Raw genomic sequence first — 15,962 nt, forward strand, 5'->3', positions numbered from 1 at the left:
TACATCTGCTTAAGTAGGTCTTTTATCACATATAGCACACTCAGCAAAAACTACTTGTTACTTTGAACAGTGTGAGAAACAAACACTGTGATCTCTTTTAAGTTCAGGACAAATTAGGCCATTTCCCAAAACCTTATACATCATGGTGGCTTATACAGTATGACCATCATAACAGACTCTAAACTTTTCACAGCAAAGTTTTGCCAGACCCACTCAAAACCCCAAGTCATGAAAGAGTTCATGATAATAGCATTATTTATTTTGTACAGAAAGACCCAGATAATTAAACAGGAGAATTATATGACAAATTACACGACACACAACACCATTTAACAAGTTAGTTCTAAAATTGCTCAAGGAGGGCTCCTCCTTAACAACACACTCTCTGGGTCCTTTGAAATAAAGCTTATGCCTTTCCTCTGCACCCTCCTCAATTTCAGTCAAAAAACAATCACGCATTTAATTTCAAAATTTGATCATTTGAATAAAATTAAACTAAGAGCGTGGCAATCAGGAAATTAAAACCCATCACTCTCTCCAACACAATATTAATATTCTAATAAGCACACATCTGTAACTCAGTCCTATTAACATATTACCAGACCTTCTTTCCCCTCGTCTTCAGTTTGCAGTTTATGACTTTGATACAGAAGCAATTCATGACAATACAGGGAAAAACTGCAGGAATGATTATCAGACGAGAGGAAACCTCTTTATCTAATTTTGAAGTGGTCTCCATAGAGTGGACGAAAAGCACCCATAGGTCATTTGTCTCATTTACACCTATGGGTAAAGATCACTCTTAGGTAATTTTACAGATCCAGCTGATGTGATATCAAGGCCCCTGTCTATGATCTATGCAAAATCATGACAACCAGGGAAGATAGCCTGACTACTGGGAAAAGGTTATCATCAGGCCAGTCTCAAAAAGAGATGAGCAGCAGGGCTCAAGGAACTATAGGCCACTGGGCTTCACCTCAAGTCAGGAAAAATCTCAGAGAACCACCTCTTGGAATCTGCTCCCAAGTACATGAAGGACAAGAAGGTAATCATGGACACTCAGCGAGGCACTTCACAGGCATATCATATGTGATCAACCTCATTGCCTTCTACAACAAGACAACAGGCTACGCAGATGAGGAGAGTGCAGTGGCCGTAGCACATCTCGACTTTGGTTGGGCTTTTGACACCACCTCCTATGACATTCCCATTTGGAAGCTCAGGATGTGTGGCTGAACAAACAGACCACTGTGTTGGTTGAAGATGGGCTAGGCCACTGGGCCCAAAGGGCAGCGACCGCTGGCTCAGCATCAGGCTCGTGACAAGCACAGTGCCCCAGGAGTTGTGAGTGGAGAAAAAACTGTTCAATGTCTTCATCAAGAACCTACACGATGGACAGACTGCACCCTTAGCAAATTTGTACAGGACACTACATTAAGGGGAGTAGTTGACATGCTGAATGTCAGACCTTGAATCCAAAGGAACCTTGAAAAATGGGAAGACTGAGCCAACAGAAACCTCATGGCTTTCAACAAGGAGAAGCACAAAGTTTTGTAGCTGAGATGAAACAACTCCATGCATCTGGACACACTGGGAAGCAACTGAAAATGACTCAGAAGGACTTGGGGTGATGGTAGATACCTGGCTGAGTAAGAGCCAACAGCATACTTGCCCTGTGCATACAGCAAACTTTACACCAGGTCACATTTGGAGGGCCATGGACAACATATCCAAGGAAGTCGCTCTCCCCCTCGGGTCAGCACGGGTGAGACCACACCTGGAATAGACTGCGGCCAGCTGTGGGAACCCAGTCCAACAGGGATCTGGAGAAAGAGAAGAGGCACTGGCAGAGGGCTACCAGATAAATCAGGGTCCATGAACACAGGAACTGCGATGAGAGGTTGAGAGGAGCTGGACTTTGGCTTTGCAAACAAGAGGTGAAGCGGATATGTCACAGCAGCTTACAACAACTTGAAAGACAGTTGCAGTGATGACATAGCCAAACCTTTCTCTGCAGTGCCAGACAATAACACCAGGGGGAACACCCACGAGTTACATTTTGTGAGGTTTAGGTCGGACATTAAGAAATATTTGCTCCACAGGAGAGTGTGGCACAGCACTGAAACACACTGCCCAGAGAGAGCACGGATTCTCCACCGTTAAAGGTTTACAGGACTTGGCTGGATTCAGCCATGGCTGACCTGATCTGACAGCCCTGCCTCATTTGGGGTATGTACAAGGTGACCTACAGTGGTTCCTTGCAAACAGCATTTCTGAAACATCTAACTGATTTCCGTGGGGTCAGAATCCCTCCAAGATGACATTTATCTAAGTTTATTAAAAGTATTTAAAATGGAAGAAGCATGGTATAGCCAGGTTCAAGCATGCTAACGGTTGCACTTTATTCTAGGCATATTGCAGTATTTCATCAATCCAACCCAAACCAGAAATTGCTCTTGCAATTGCTCTGGACTATAATGACTTGAGTGTGAATCATTTCACAAAGCACCCTTAACTCTTCAGGGCCTAAATTTCAAGGTTTCATTACTAACTTTGATATAGAGTTCTTAAAACACAGTGTACACTGACAACACTGATAAGAGACTGTAACCTTCCAGTGATATCACAACCTTTCTCAACACACAACCTCTGCCATCGTTGCACTTTCTAATGCTTCATGATTCTTACGAGAAAGGCCTTGCCCTTCCAGAGAAAATAACATCACTTAAGAGAAAAGGGAGAAGGAATGCTTGTGCTTTTAATTCCTTGCAATTAAGTTTCCTCTAGCCACTACCTATGGAAGGGGATAGCTGGCACATAAATCTCTCCAGTAGCGCAGAAATGGCTTTCAAGTGCAAATTCTGGATTTCCAGATCCGTATCATATCAGAGTGAGATGTGAAATCTCTCCATTAACATCTGAATATGTGAAAGGAGGTAAGGCTATTCTAGTAAGCAGCTTTCCCTCCATTACCAGTGTATCTTATTGGAAAAAAAGTGCAAAACCCCATGTTACAATATATCAAGATTTAATGAGAATGTTGATAACTCTCCAGCCTCCCACTCCTCTATGCATTTTTATCCACATGCCTCAGCTAAAGATAGACACTGTGTTTTGGAGAAGTTTACCTGAAATAATTGAAACTAGAGGAGGGCAGAAAGGAAGGAAGAAAGGAGACAGAATGATTCAGGCAGACAAAGCTGTGCTTGGCTGTGACTAATTTCAGTTCATGCTAAACACAGCTAATTTAGTGCAAAATAAGCACCAAAATCACCAGGTCGTATCTTATAAACAAACAGATTCCGCGGGGTCTGTCCAGATCGCTAACTGATTGAGGCCCTTGGCCAAACTAAACAACAAATTAGTTTATGACTAACCAATTTTGGGTTTGGATGAAATGTCAAGTGACAGATACAATTATTGGATTTTAATTTTTGTGTTTAAACAAAGTGAAAGTGTATTTAAACTTTCAATGCCTTCCAAGACTATTTGGATAAGAAATTGGCTGAAATTGGTGTGATTTTGCAAACAATTTTTACCCTGTAATCTTCTTCCCTTTTCTCCAGCTCTAATCAGCACCGCGTTCAGAGCTGAGATGCGCTGCCATTAGTGAAATGGTTCATGGTGTCGGGCCGGACTTCGCATTGGGCAAGGCCAATCTGCCCGTTCAGGCAACAAACATCCCACTCTCATGGGGTGTCACAGAAGCCCCACGAACTACCTTACCAACCTCTTTCGTGTGGAGGAGTCAGAATCTAAAAGACACCCTAACCCGTCACGGCGTGCAGAACAGGTACTTACAGCTCGGTATTGAAGTAGGAGGTGACATCAGGACCCGGCACACCTGCTACAGCAAAATTACTGCTCCCAGTGTCAACCAGAATATTTAACTGCCGAAACAGAAGAGAGGAGAGGTGGTTTTCATATCCAACTAAACAAACAAAAAAATCATTAAAGTTTTTGTCAAAAGTATCTTCAGTTTTAAAATTATGTTGAAAGTTGCCCTGAAAAATAAATACAAAGTGTCCGTTTTGGGAAAGATATGCTGCTGCAGCGCCTGGAACGCTTTAAAATAGTCACGTTCCTGGAAGGGGGAAAACCCAACAAGCTCATATTCGCCCAGCGCATGAATTCACGACCACCTCAAATTTCTTTTTTGGCCCAACTCATGTGGCTCGGCAACCTGGCTTGCCCACGACTCAGGCTGAATTGCACACAGTTTAAAGCACTGTTTGCCTCAGAGCTTATGAGGTTTCTAAGTAGGGACTGAGTGCAAGACTGATCCGAAATAAGCAAAAGCACCAAGCTGCCTCGTGGCTTGGAGAGAACAGGAACATTGCCCAGCTCATCCCGAGCAGCAACAAGCTACCACAGCCTTCACTGCCTTTAAATAGGAGGATGGCAGATTTATAAACACTGTGAAAAGCATGGATTGAAAGGTGGCCTAAGAGCGGGCCACTTGTCCAGTTAATTGGGAGGACGATTTAGGCCAAAAATTGCCTTACAAAACCACAGGGACAAAACGAGAGGCCTCCTTTCCCCATTTGGCTCACGTTAGCAGGCTGGTTCACCACAACTACGTGACGGCTTGTGCTAGCACAAAGCAGAAGGTAACAGCACGGGAGCGAGCAGTGGGATGCATGATCACCTCTTTAAGTGAGACGCTGAAACTACATTAAACAAAGTGTCATTAAATGACAATTTAAGTCAGTCACAGACTGTACTGCTACCAAAAGCAGTGGTCACACTTCTGCTCTGCTCTTGGCTGGAGGCTCCCCATGTCTTCTTGGCATAAGCAGTAGTACCTATGCAGCTGTGATGCAAATCAGATCAGGTTCCTCACCTACAGTTACCAAAAAAAAAAAATCAGCAATCTGCCATGTCAGATAGACCTGAAAAGAGATGGTAGGAGCAGATACTAGAAAAGAGAGATTGCCTTCTTTGGTAACAGTGTGGATTTGGATTGGCTTAAAATGACTGCGAAATTATGCCCTACGCAGTAAGGGACACCTGCTCCCCAGAAAAATACTAAGGAATTAAGAATTTTCCTGTAGGAGGGCATGAGAAATCAGGACTGGGTTGCCTGTGGTTTAAAGCCAGCTTGAACCAGCCACTTTGGTAGTCGTCATCACTCCTTAAAACATGAGATAGCTAGGGATCTAGCACTGAAATTGGACATGGGAAGGGTAAGAGCGAACCATAGGGGAAATGCGTTTAGTGTTGACAGAGCAAGTGGAGAAACAGGGCAGAGCTCAGAAAGGAGACTAAAGACAAAGGAGGATAAAGCATTTGGAGAAGATATGCCGAATCTGTCTTTAACAAGTTTAAGACCGAGCATAGACAAAAGAAGTATGGGTTAATGTTCAAAAACATCTTTGGTTTGCACATTGAGGGGGAGGGAGGAGATGGCTACCCTTGTTTTACCTGGTTAATATAGCATAGGACTGAGGAGGTCTGAAATTAAAACATGGACACAAAACCAACTAGTAATCCGTGGGACGCTCTTCTGAACTATACACACACTCTGTCATTGGTATTCCCAGTCCTAATCATGAAAAAATGTTAAGATTAAAAAGAAACAAACCCACAACCTTAGTCAAGTGCCTCACTGCATCCCAGATTTTAGATTAATCGGAGACAATACATTAAAATTTACTTTGCAACCACATGAGTTAGACAGAGACATCTAAAACAAAGGGAGGTCTGCGAGTTCACCTGGCTTCAGAAGCTGAGGCTTTAAAACACAATAAAAACATCTGAGGGGTGGCTTGCAATAAAATCCAAAGTTTGCTACACACTTTGTTTCAACAATATCAAAAGCCTAACATTTTGTCAACTACCTAACAAAGTAAGAACTATTCAGTTTTTCCTCCTCTCCGGGATAGAAACTGTATTAAAAATAAATAACAAAGAGCAGGTACAATGTGTGCATCTATCAGGACCAACAAAAGTTGCCTCAAAGGGGTGCTGCAGGGCTCAAATTAATTAGCCTCGCCAAGACAGCCTGTGATGCTTGAGCAATAGGCACTGTACATCAGCTGCATAAATACATGTAGGTGTTGCCCTAGCTTCAGTAATCTGCATGACACCATACACAGAGGAGGACTTTGGGAAAAAAAAAAAAGATAAAAACAACCCCAAACAAACCCCCAATCACTAAATATGACATATATGAAAGATATTTTACCCCCGCATCTTAAATACAATGCTATCATCACAGAATTCACAAATCACTGAAGAAAAGGGCAAATTTACTACCCACAGTACAGAGCAAATCAACATTTCCAAAAGAAAACAGATATCCCCCACCAAAAAAAAAAAAAAAAAAGAAAATACAAAGCCGGCTAACCATGCAAGTGCCAGCCCACTCGGACACAGCAGCATTCACATGACAGATCGCTATTGAGGCTGACATTCTCTATCCGCATGTTTGTGCGTAATGAGATGCAGGCGGCCAGGGCAGACACTGATTTATTGTAGTCCTCACAATAGTGCCAGTGATTAGCAGCTCATTTTGGGGTGGGTATAACTTACTGAGTTCTCTTTCTCTCCTGGTTACCCTTTGGGTCTGAATTTTCTTTAGTGCCTTCACATCTTGTTAAGAAACTCTTTCATGTTGTCACCACTGGAGCCTACTTTATTCCGTACTGCCTTGCTGCCGGTTTAATGGTGCTGCTGGGGAAGCTTCAGGCAAGCTCTGGTGAGTCACGGGGTGGCAACCAAAGGAGCTATGGTCCAGGGCTGCCCATCCTGCCCTGTACCCAGAGGTCAGCCCTGCCCTCTCCCAAAAGATGAAGCCAAATGCACTTAGTATTCCCTCCCCAGCCACTGCATTTCGCCACCCAGCTTACTAATGAGAACTGAAATCAGAGGCACCTCAACTTGATTCACTGAGCTATGGCTGTGACAGCTGGAGAGTGGTCATACCTCTCCGTGCCTCTACCTTTCTGCCACAGGGACAGAAGACCCTGCTGCTGAGGCAGAGCCAGAGCGGTGGTAGCATCCCCTCCAGCTGTCTCCTCGTGAAGCCCCACAAAAGGTGAACCAGAGCTCTCAGGACAGGCAGAGAAGGTTCTTTGGATTTATTAGAGCCACCTTGAGTGAATCACTTCCTGTCATCAAGAGCTGATTAGTTAGTGATCACCCTGTGTCGTCAGAAAGTGTCAGATGAAGTCAGATTTTGCGAAAGCCAGGGTCGGAGAGACACAACTGAAGGAGGGTATGGAGGAAAAACTGCCCAAAGACTGCTGATGGATCACAGGCCCAGCGTTAAAAACAATGAAAGTCTACTTTCCATTCACTTTTAGAGGCACAGAAGGAAAGCCTTGGGGTTTTTTTTTTTAATTGTGTCTTCCAAGTTCAATTTCAGACCTACATAGCAGCAGGCAGACAGCAAATACAAAAGCCATTTTTTTCCCCTGAAGGTCACCTTTACCACAGTTGTGGGACATAAAATCTGCACCTAGTACCATGCCTGGAGATTATTGTGCTGGATGCATTTCCTATACGGAAATAGCGTGAATATTAATAAGAGGTTCATAACGATCCCTAGCCATAGAGTGAGCAAGATCGTAACATCCACCTCTGCCATGACAGACTTACAGAGGAAATCTGACACCCTATCTATATGCCATTAAATTGTGCTTATAAAAAGAAACAAATTCAAAACTGTTTACTGAAAGTCAGGAACATTGAAAGCAGAAGCCCCCTTAGGCCATGCATTTTATATATTTTCTACTCTGAAGGGGTATAGACACTGAAAAAAACCCAGTTGTAATGACTTATTTCAACTGGAAGTCACACACAGCGTCAATAGTTCAAGGATCCCTCAAATTTCCCAGTGCTTGATTTAGCGCCAACATCAAATAGCACTTACCGTATACTATCCTGCTTCAATAACTCGACTTACTACGATGTCTTTAACATTTTGAAGCTTTCAGTTGCTGAATATTGTTGTATTTTGATATCAGAAAAAAATTGCCTATTGATCTGTCACCTTTTTTCATTCAGCGAAGCTTCATCTGTCTGTGGTTCAGGCACTTGCCCTATATGCTACAGCAAGTAGCGTCAATATGTCACCAGCACCAGGCATTATCTATGCCTCATTTAACAGCCTGGTGAACAGCAGTTTGCAGTTATCCCACCATGCATTCAGAAAGTGACTTCCTTCACATTTTCAAGGAAAAGTGGTAAAATGTACCAATCATTCACTTTTTGTTGCGTAGAGGTTGCTAGCAGCCTCTATCAGGGACAGACCTTGCCTCTGTTCTGATCTACGCCCTACGCAGACTTCGTGTTCAGTCTCTCTTTGCTGTTTTAGTTTGAGGTCGGGAGTTCTTGGTAACTTTCAGAAAAATGTACCAAACAAATCCCACAGGCTACAAATGCATAATGCATTTGTTTGAAGCAGCTCTCTGCATGATTTAGCATACACAGCCTTTTCCAGGTGTGGAGTCCTAGGGCTTGCATGCAACCCTGTCGTGCTGTTGCCTTTGATGTGATTCCCTGGGTAACTCACACTGCGCTAGTAATAATCTTCATCCCCATTAAAAGACTGGCCCATGGAAAAATCCACTGTAGGTTTTTTTTTTCAAGTTAATGGGTCTGCTCCTTCTAGGTCAAGCAATAAAATTTTCCACTGGACAGAAGAAAACAGATTGAAAAAAAATGTATTTGGCTCTTCATCACTGCTTCAGCTGAAGCAAGGCAGGGGGGAGGAATGATTTGCACAGATAGAGCCATAAATATAATAATCAATCTCATTCAGCCTCACATTTACTCTGGGGTTCGGTCAAAGTCTTAATGACAGGCAATTGACAGGTTCCACCGCACAAGCCAGCAGACCAAAGAAGCTGGCTCCGTGAGAGTTCGTGAAGAAAACTGTAAGCTATCACGCCTTCTCTGGGATTGTAACTCGGCCCAAGAGCGCCTCTTTCTTTCCCCTTCTCTCCCATCCCCAGTAAAGAGAGTGACCATTCCACGCTACTAACATTCCTACGCCGTTCAAAATCCTGTCCTGCTGTGCTTTCATGATTTCTCCCACGCACACACTTAAAATAGGGCCTACAGTCCTACTCTGCTTGATGGAGTATGCCACACAGTGAACCATCACAAAGTAAAAACGTCTTTTTGTCCACATGTAGGGACTATAAATAGGAAGCCTCCCATTAGTGGCTCATGAGCTGCTGCTGTACATCAAAATATACTGGCTTAGTAGAATTCCACCCTATCTAACAACCCCTGAACACATAACATCTCTTAGCTCCCTCTCTTTCTTATTTTGTCCCACACACAATAAACCCTACAGAAAATAATTTGCTAGACAGTGTTTAAAAAAAAAGGTGCAGAGAAGTGCTACATTTCTTGTTAGGGATTAGCAGCTAGAAATCATTTGGGTAACAGCTCTTCTTTTTCAGGCTGGTTAATAGATAGGAAAATTAGTTGCCAATTTAAATACTGCCTCATTTAACACAACTATTCCTAATTACATTATCAGCCCATCTGGCAAGAATTGCTTACAACCATCACATGAAAAAGAAAACACACTAGCAACTATATGCTGTGTTTGCCCACAGCTATTACGTGTTATGATTGGCACAGACTATCAGTCAGGTTACTTCAGCAATTTGTTTCTACAAATTAATAATGTTACAATATACAGTGCCTTTTTAAGCACAGCGTTACTGTAAGCTTTTTTCTGTGTTACTTGGAATTAATATTTATGGCCTATTTTCTAATAAACAAATACAGAAGACTAGGCTTTAATAAAGATTCTTCATTTGTTCCTCTTCAGATACAGAAATAAAACCTAATTTAAAGATGAGTTAGAGGAATCTTTGGAAGCATGTCTAGATGTATCAACCTACAAAGTTAGACATAAACTGAAAAAGCCTCTACAATGACACAATTCTGCTTGCAGAATAGTAAGTATTTTGCTGAACAGGTAAGACTGAAATCAAAAAGGGCTAAGTTTGTTGATCTGTACAACAGACCGGCACGTTGCCCCTGAACACTGGGGCAGGGCTGGGACTCGCCCGTTTTTCATTGCTCGTAGACTCTCCCTGGGCTGGAGCAGTCCAGTTCTCCTTGCTCCAGCACTTCACAGAATGGGTGAGGTTGGAAGGGACATCTGGAGGTCATCTGGTCCAACCCCCTGCTCATGCAGGGCCACCTTAGAGCCAGCTGCCCAGGACCATACCCAGACAGCTTTTGAATATCTCCAAGGCTTTTGAATATCTCCAAGGACAGAGACTCCACAACTTACGTGAGCAACCTGTGCCAGTGCTTGGTCACCCTCACACTAAAAAAGTGGTTTTCCTGATGTTTAGAGAGAACCTCCTGTGCTTCAGTTTGTGCCCAGTGCCTCTGGTCTTGCCACTGGACACCTCTGCAAAGAGCCGGGCTCTCTCCTCTTTGCACTCTCCCTTCTGGTGTTTATAGGCATTGATAAGATGCCACCGCAGCCTTCTCTTCTCCTGGCTGAGCAGTCCCAGCTCTCTCAGCCTATCCACACACGAGAGATGCTCTAATCCCTTAAATGTCTTCATGGCCCTTCGCTGGACTCTCTCCAGTATGTCCATGTCTCTTTCATACTGGGGAGCCCAGAGCTGGGCACAGCAGTCCAGGTGTGGCCTCACCAGTGCCAAATAGAGGAATCCAGAGAACAACTCTGCTTTGCTGACAGCTGCATGGCCACTGGTGACAATGGAGAAACATCCCACTGAGAGCCAGATGACTCTCTGCAGCTTGGACTGTATCAAACTTCACCTGTGAGGAGGAGGAGGAAGAAGGGGGCAGGCCCATATGGTACGTGGAGTCCGGGAGGAGAAGTATGTCCTGTGGTGCCCTGAGGGAGGTCACCTCACCAGAGAAAACAGACCTATCTGCTGCTGCCTCCAAAAAATCCTCCCATAGTCATAACAAAGCTTTAACTATGCAGCCAAGATAAGAAAGGCGGTGTGAGACAGAAAAACGGAGCGGAGATTAATGATTTCCTAATGCCATTTATTCAGCAGGTGGTGCCCACATTTCACTGCAACGTCACACTGGGGACGCAGAGGAAGGTGATTTATCGCAGCACGAAAACTTGGCCAAACCAGGAAGTCAAGTGTATCGCTAAAGATAATAATTCCTGTGTTTGCAATGGCAGAAGTTAGTCACAGAAACTGTGGTATGTTTGTGGAGTAAAGCAGAATGAAAGGCAAACGGAGGCTCTTCAGGGCTGCAGCAGATCAAGCCCACCAGAACCTGTTTGGCATTTGCTGTCATTCCCCTCACCACACTCCCAGCTGGTGTCTGGACCTGGGATTTGACACCATATCTATATTCCCTTTACATTCACTCTCCCTCCCAGCCACCTACAACACTCTCCTATTCCTGGACACTCTCACACCTGCACTGGCCCCAGCAGAAGACAAAGAGTCTTTGCCCTCAAACTTTTAATGATCTGCACTGCTAGATGGGAGGAATACCTAATTTATTTTTCTCTCTGAAAAGCAATAATCTCTTCCTTTGCCAGAAGATTACTATCTGGATTAGCCAATCTGTTCATGCTTAAGAGCACCATGTGCTTCTGTGGTTGAGATTTGTATTAAAAACACAAATGCTAAACTGACTGATTGTTCTGAAGTATAAACTTAGTAAACTAAATTGTGAGTTGAAATATGAGCATCTGACTCTGGGACTGATGAACAGTCATTTTGAAGAGAAATATTACAGGAAGTGCTTTATATATATTATAATTTTGACAATAAGGGAAGGCTATTATGGTTTAAAGACAAAAAAAAATAGTCAGCCAATCAATCCTGGTAACAAAACAAAATATCTATTCTTCATTTCTGCGCTCTCCTCTCTGCGAAAGCCTTCGGTTCCCTAAACATTAGCATTCTTTCTGCACATGCTGTCCCATGTGGTATCTTATTTTTCAGGCTGAAATTTATCTGCTGTGTCTAGATTTATCATACAACACATCCATTCTATTCATGCTATATGAACATGCTTTGCTGTTGAACATGAGCTATTACTTGCTTATCTTAGACCTGTGTGAATCGTACCAATTTTGCCTCATTGCCTTTTCAGAAAAGATTAACCTTTTTTCCTCCTTTTTTTTTTCCCCCAGATACAAGTCCCTCTCCCATATCACGCCCTACAGCTGACAAAGGCAGCACATGTGTGAACCAACCCTCTCTTTCACCTAAACCAGCTACAGCTAAAGTCATGCCCTGCTCTAGGCGCTGGGTTTAAAGGAGTCTGGACTAGTTAAAGAAAGTTCGGTAATAACAATAATCCAGCAGTCTGGAAAAATCTCACCTGTAAATAACCACTGGAAGGCTTGGACTGGTTTGAGAAGACTGAGGAAAACTGTGATAGTCTTTTAACAGACATATGGTTACCACAGAGCCCCCCTGGGAGCCGCACCTTCCAGAAAAAAGGGATTGCAGGTGAGCTGACTGCTACCTCCATCAGCCTTTCCCAGTGCAGTCAGTAACGCATGAACACCACGCAGACTGCTTGTTCTTAACTGAAGCAGCAAGGCACCCAAGTGTTCAAAATCTGAGTGAGGAAAATCTATATATTTTCTATGTTTATACTAAACACGTTCTTGAACTGAAAGATTAATGAGTGCCTAGACAAATGGAAGATTAAAAAAACCCCACAAACACACCCTGAAATTTAAGCATGAATGCCGGAGACTCAGCTATTTGCACTTACGTACGTACAGAGCTCTTGTTAAATGTGAAAGCATGTCTCCACCTGTTAGTAGGAGTATAAGAATTAAATCCATCAATTTTCTGCTAATTACAGTACAGCACTGACGAGACAAGGGAGACTGTAAGCTGAATGCCACTGGGACCAACTCTCATGTCTCACTTCAAGACTCTTGAGGAATCCCAGTGCCCACGCAGCCTGGTTTAGAGACAGGCGACGTCTAAGCTCTGTGCCACATCTGAATTAGTGAGCAGCTCCTCCAGAGCTCACCCCTCCCTCCCCAGAGAACACGGTGGCCAAAGGTGGTGGAGAGACAGCTATTAATTCAATGATTGAACAGCTAAAAAGAAGCTGAAGAAAAGCCTGAAATCCATCTCTGCCACCAGCCTGACTCTCGGAGATCCCCTCGTGAATGCCATTACAGGTTTCACAGTCACCTTCTCAACCTAAACCTCATTCTGGCTTTGAAACCACCAAGTGCGGCCACTGCAGAGCCGACCTGCTGGGTGCTGCTCGGCAGGATTTCGAACTCTTTGGGGCAGTGGCCAGCTGCATAAGATGGCTGCTAGTCCACAGAGCTACGGGCACTGTAGGAGGACCTGAGAAGAGGGACAGCTTCTAGCTCCATAGTAAACACGAGGGCAGCGGAGGTGGGCGAAGGGCTGCACCGCTGTATTTCACAATGCAGGGGCATGCATGCCACCAGCCAGCAAAATGGGGTTTCGCAGTCCCTAGACAGCTCCCTCAGCCAGCCTCTATGCACTTGTACCCTTGCGCTTACCCACAGCCTGTCTCGTTTCATTCCTCAAGAAAACCACTGTCATTTTTTTTCCATTGACCTGAAGCTAAACTTCCTCTGTAAAAAAAGACAACCTCCTTGCTGAAAAACAACAAACCATCCACCTCAAGTGTCTTAGGTTAAATGTCTGCTATGTCTGTTCTGTTTACCAGTACTACTTAGGGCATGATACATCTGAAAAAAAATAGCGTCTTATGTCAAACAATTTCAGAGGGTTTATTTAGGAGAAAAAAAAAAAGAGGAGAAAGGGACTCATCATGCTAATCCACTACCTTTCAGAATATTATATCCAAGGAGGGCTTTTTGCTTGGTTTTTTTTTCAATTTTTAAAAGAAATGAAATCAGTAAGCCTACGTTAATGTATTATATGCAGTGAATAATTACACTTAGAAGCTGCATACAGTTCAGAATTTCAATTTTCTGAGGCTTTTGCTCTCCAAAATTAGCTTCCAATTTATTTTGTCAGGTCACTCTTTTCTTTTACCTCTATTGTTCATTAGACTCAGAGAAACTGCTGTTTGAAAAAAAAAAAGGGCATTTTTAGTTGTTCTTCTCTACCTAGCTTCAGAAGTCCTACACTGTTAAAAAAAAGAGTTTGTTTTGAAACTAAAGCAACAACGCTCCAACTGCAGTGTCTGTAAGACTGAAACAGTTTTACACACACGCACAGAGCCGAGCTATACTAAGTAAACTCAAGAAGGCTTGAACTGACTAATCTTTAAACCCTCCTCACACTGTTCAAGCTGCTATACCAGGAGTCACTGCCTGTGTTTACCATGCAGTTCGGAAATACCAGAATTAATCAAGGGCCATGTTTCAAACTTCAACACAGCTTAGGAAGCCCATTCCTAACACTCTTTAGTGTAGACTAGGAGATATCTCTAACCTCACAAGTGCTGTTTGTTTTTTTTTTCCCAATCTCCCTTTTGTCAAAGACACCTCAGTACCCTCGCCCTTCAGTAGCGGGCAGAAGCCTCTCAGGAGAGGTTCAGTCTTGCTCCTGTACTTCTACCTCCATTAAAAGGGCTCCCTTGCATCAACGATCTGAAGTTCAACCTCAAATTTAAATAAAACCCTGGATTTCGAACTGCACTGGAGATGTGAATCTAAGTGCCAAAGCTGCTCCTGCAATATTTAAGAAGCTTTTGAAGGCAACGATTAACTTTGAAAAAGGCTATGTTTTGGAGACAGGTAGGAAGAAAAAGAAGCTTGCAGGACAGCAGTGAGAAAAATCAGTGGTTTGAGAAGGCTGCACGCCAGGTCTCATCTCTTCCTCTCCTCCCCCCGTCAACATGCTCTCGTATGGACATGATTCTTCTCAGGCTTTTTTCCCCTCCTGTGTCAAGATGTTCGTTCTGGAGACGGGTGTTTGCTACAAAGGTTTTTCAAAGCCTGGAGAGCTGCGAGAAGGAGAGGTGAAGGCAGGACACTCCTGACACATCAGGTCGATCCAGCTACCCAGAACAGGCTGTTCCCAGCGGCGCTGGGGTACCCACACAGTGGGGGCCGCTCATTACAGCGTCCTGCTAGCTGCACTTACTGCCTACATTCGGGAAGGGCTTGCTTGTGTTTTTTTAGTGCTTTTCTTCAAGAAGGACACTGAATGCTTATATAGTATTTTCCAGCTGTCCCCCCAAAACACTGTAACAAACCTGAAGTGCATAAGCATCATTTTTCTTGGGTTTTCTCTATCCATACACTGCAACGGTGAAATGATTAACCGTCCCAAAACATGAAAGCCAAGGGGCATAATTGCATGGAAACTCCTGCCTTGCTGCTTAAGTCAAGTTCATGGCTGTGAAAGCAGCCTCTCGCTTCTGGAGACCAGGAAGCTGCCAACAATCCCACGTCCACGCACTGGGATTCGTAGATTAGACAAGACTCTTGGACACAGAGAGGTAAATAAATGAGCACACACCTTGGAAAACCAACTATGAATTCCCTGTACTTCAAGACATGACCTCTGCTATAAAAATGCCACAACCTGTTCTTCCGGACTGGACTTGCAACACCACCAGATTTTGCTTAACATACAAGAGCTGCTACAGTATTTCATATTGCCAAATTCAGATGTTTCGGAGCTGAAAAGACTGGTCCTTGTTTTTACCCACCCTCTAACTCCCTTGAACTACCTCTTCCCCACCTGCCATAGCAGCTCCCACCTCCATTCCTCCCTTTCTACCCAGGAACAGCCACAACCACATACTTTTGCACCTCTGCTAGGCTGCTGCTGTATGGACAGCAAAGGGATATGACTGGATCTGCCGCTGCAGGCAAGGGGAGCGAGGGAGGGAGGGAGGGAGGAAGAGATCAGGAAGAAAAAATAAAAAGCAAGTCCAGCTATCTCAAGCATAAGGACTTGAATTTGGTTATTCTGATTGTGTTCCCTTCTAGAAAAGCTGTGCCACATCTCTGGGGAAAGGCATAGGGTCAGGCAGCTGCCCACTGCTCCGTG

General features: G+C 43.8%; 1 protein-coding gene across 1 annotated transcript in view; it reads right to left on the minus strand.

Moving 5' to 3' along the window:
* The window catches only part of BACE2 (beta-secretase 2), a 50,451-nt gene that overhangs the window by 24,183 nt on the left and 10,306 nt on the right, over positions 1 to 15,962 (minus strand). Inside the window, exon 2 of the mRNA XM_075431715.1 lies at positions 3,802 to 3,890. Coding sequence (XP_075287830.1) covers positions 3,802 to 3,890 — 89 coding nt within the window. The remainder of the gene's footprint in view (positions 1 to 3,801; positions 3,891 to 15,962) is intronic.

This window comes from Opisthocomus hoazin, chromosome 1 (genome assembly GCF_030867145.1).
Source record: "Opisthocomus hoazin isolate bOpiHoa1 chromosome 1, bOpiHoa1.hap1, whole genome shotgun sequence".
Classification (NCBI taxonomy): Eukaryota; Metazoa; Chordata; class Aves; order Opisthocomiformes; family Opisthocomidae; genus Opisthocomus; species Opisthocomus hoazin.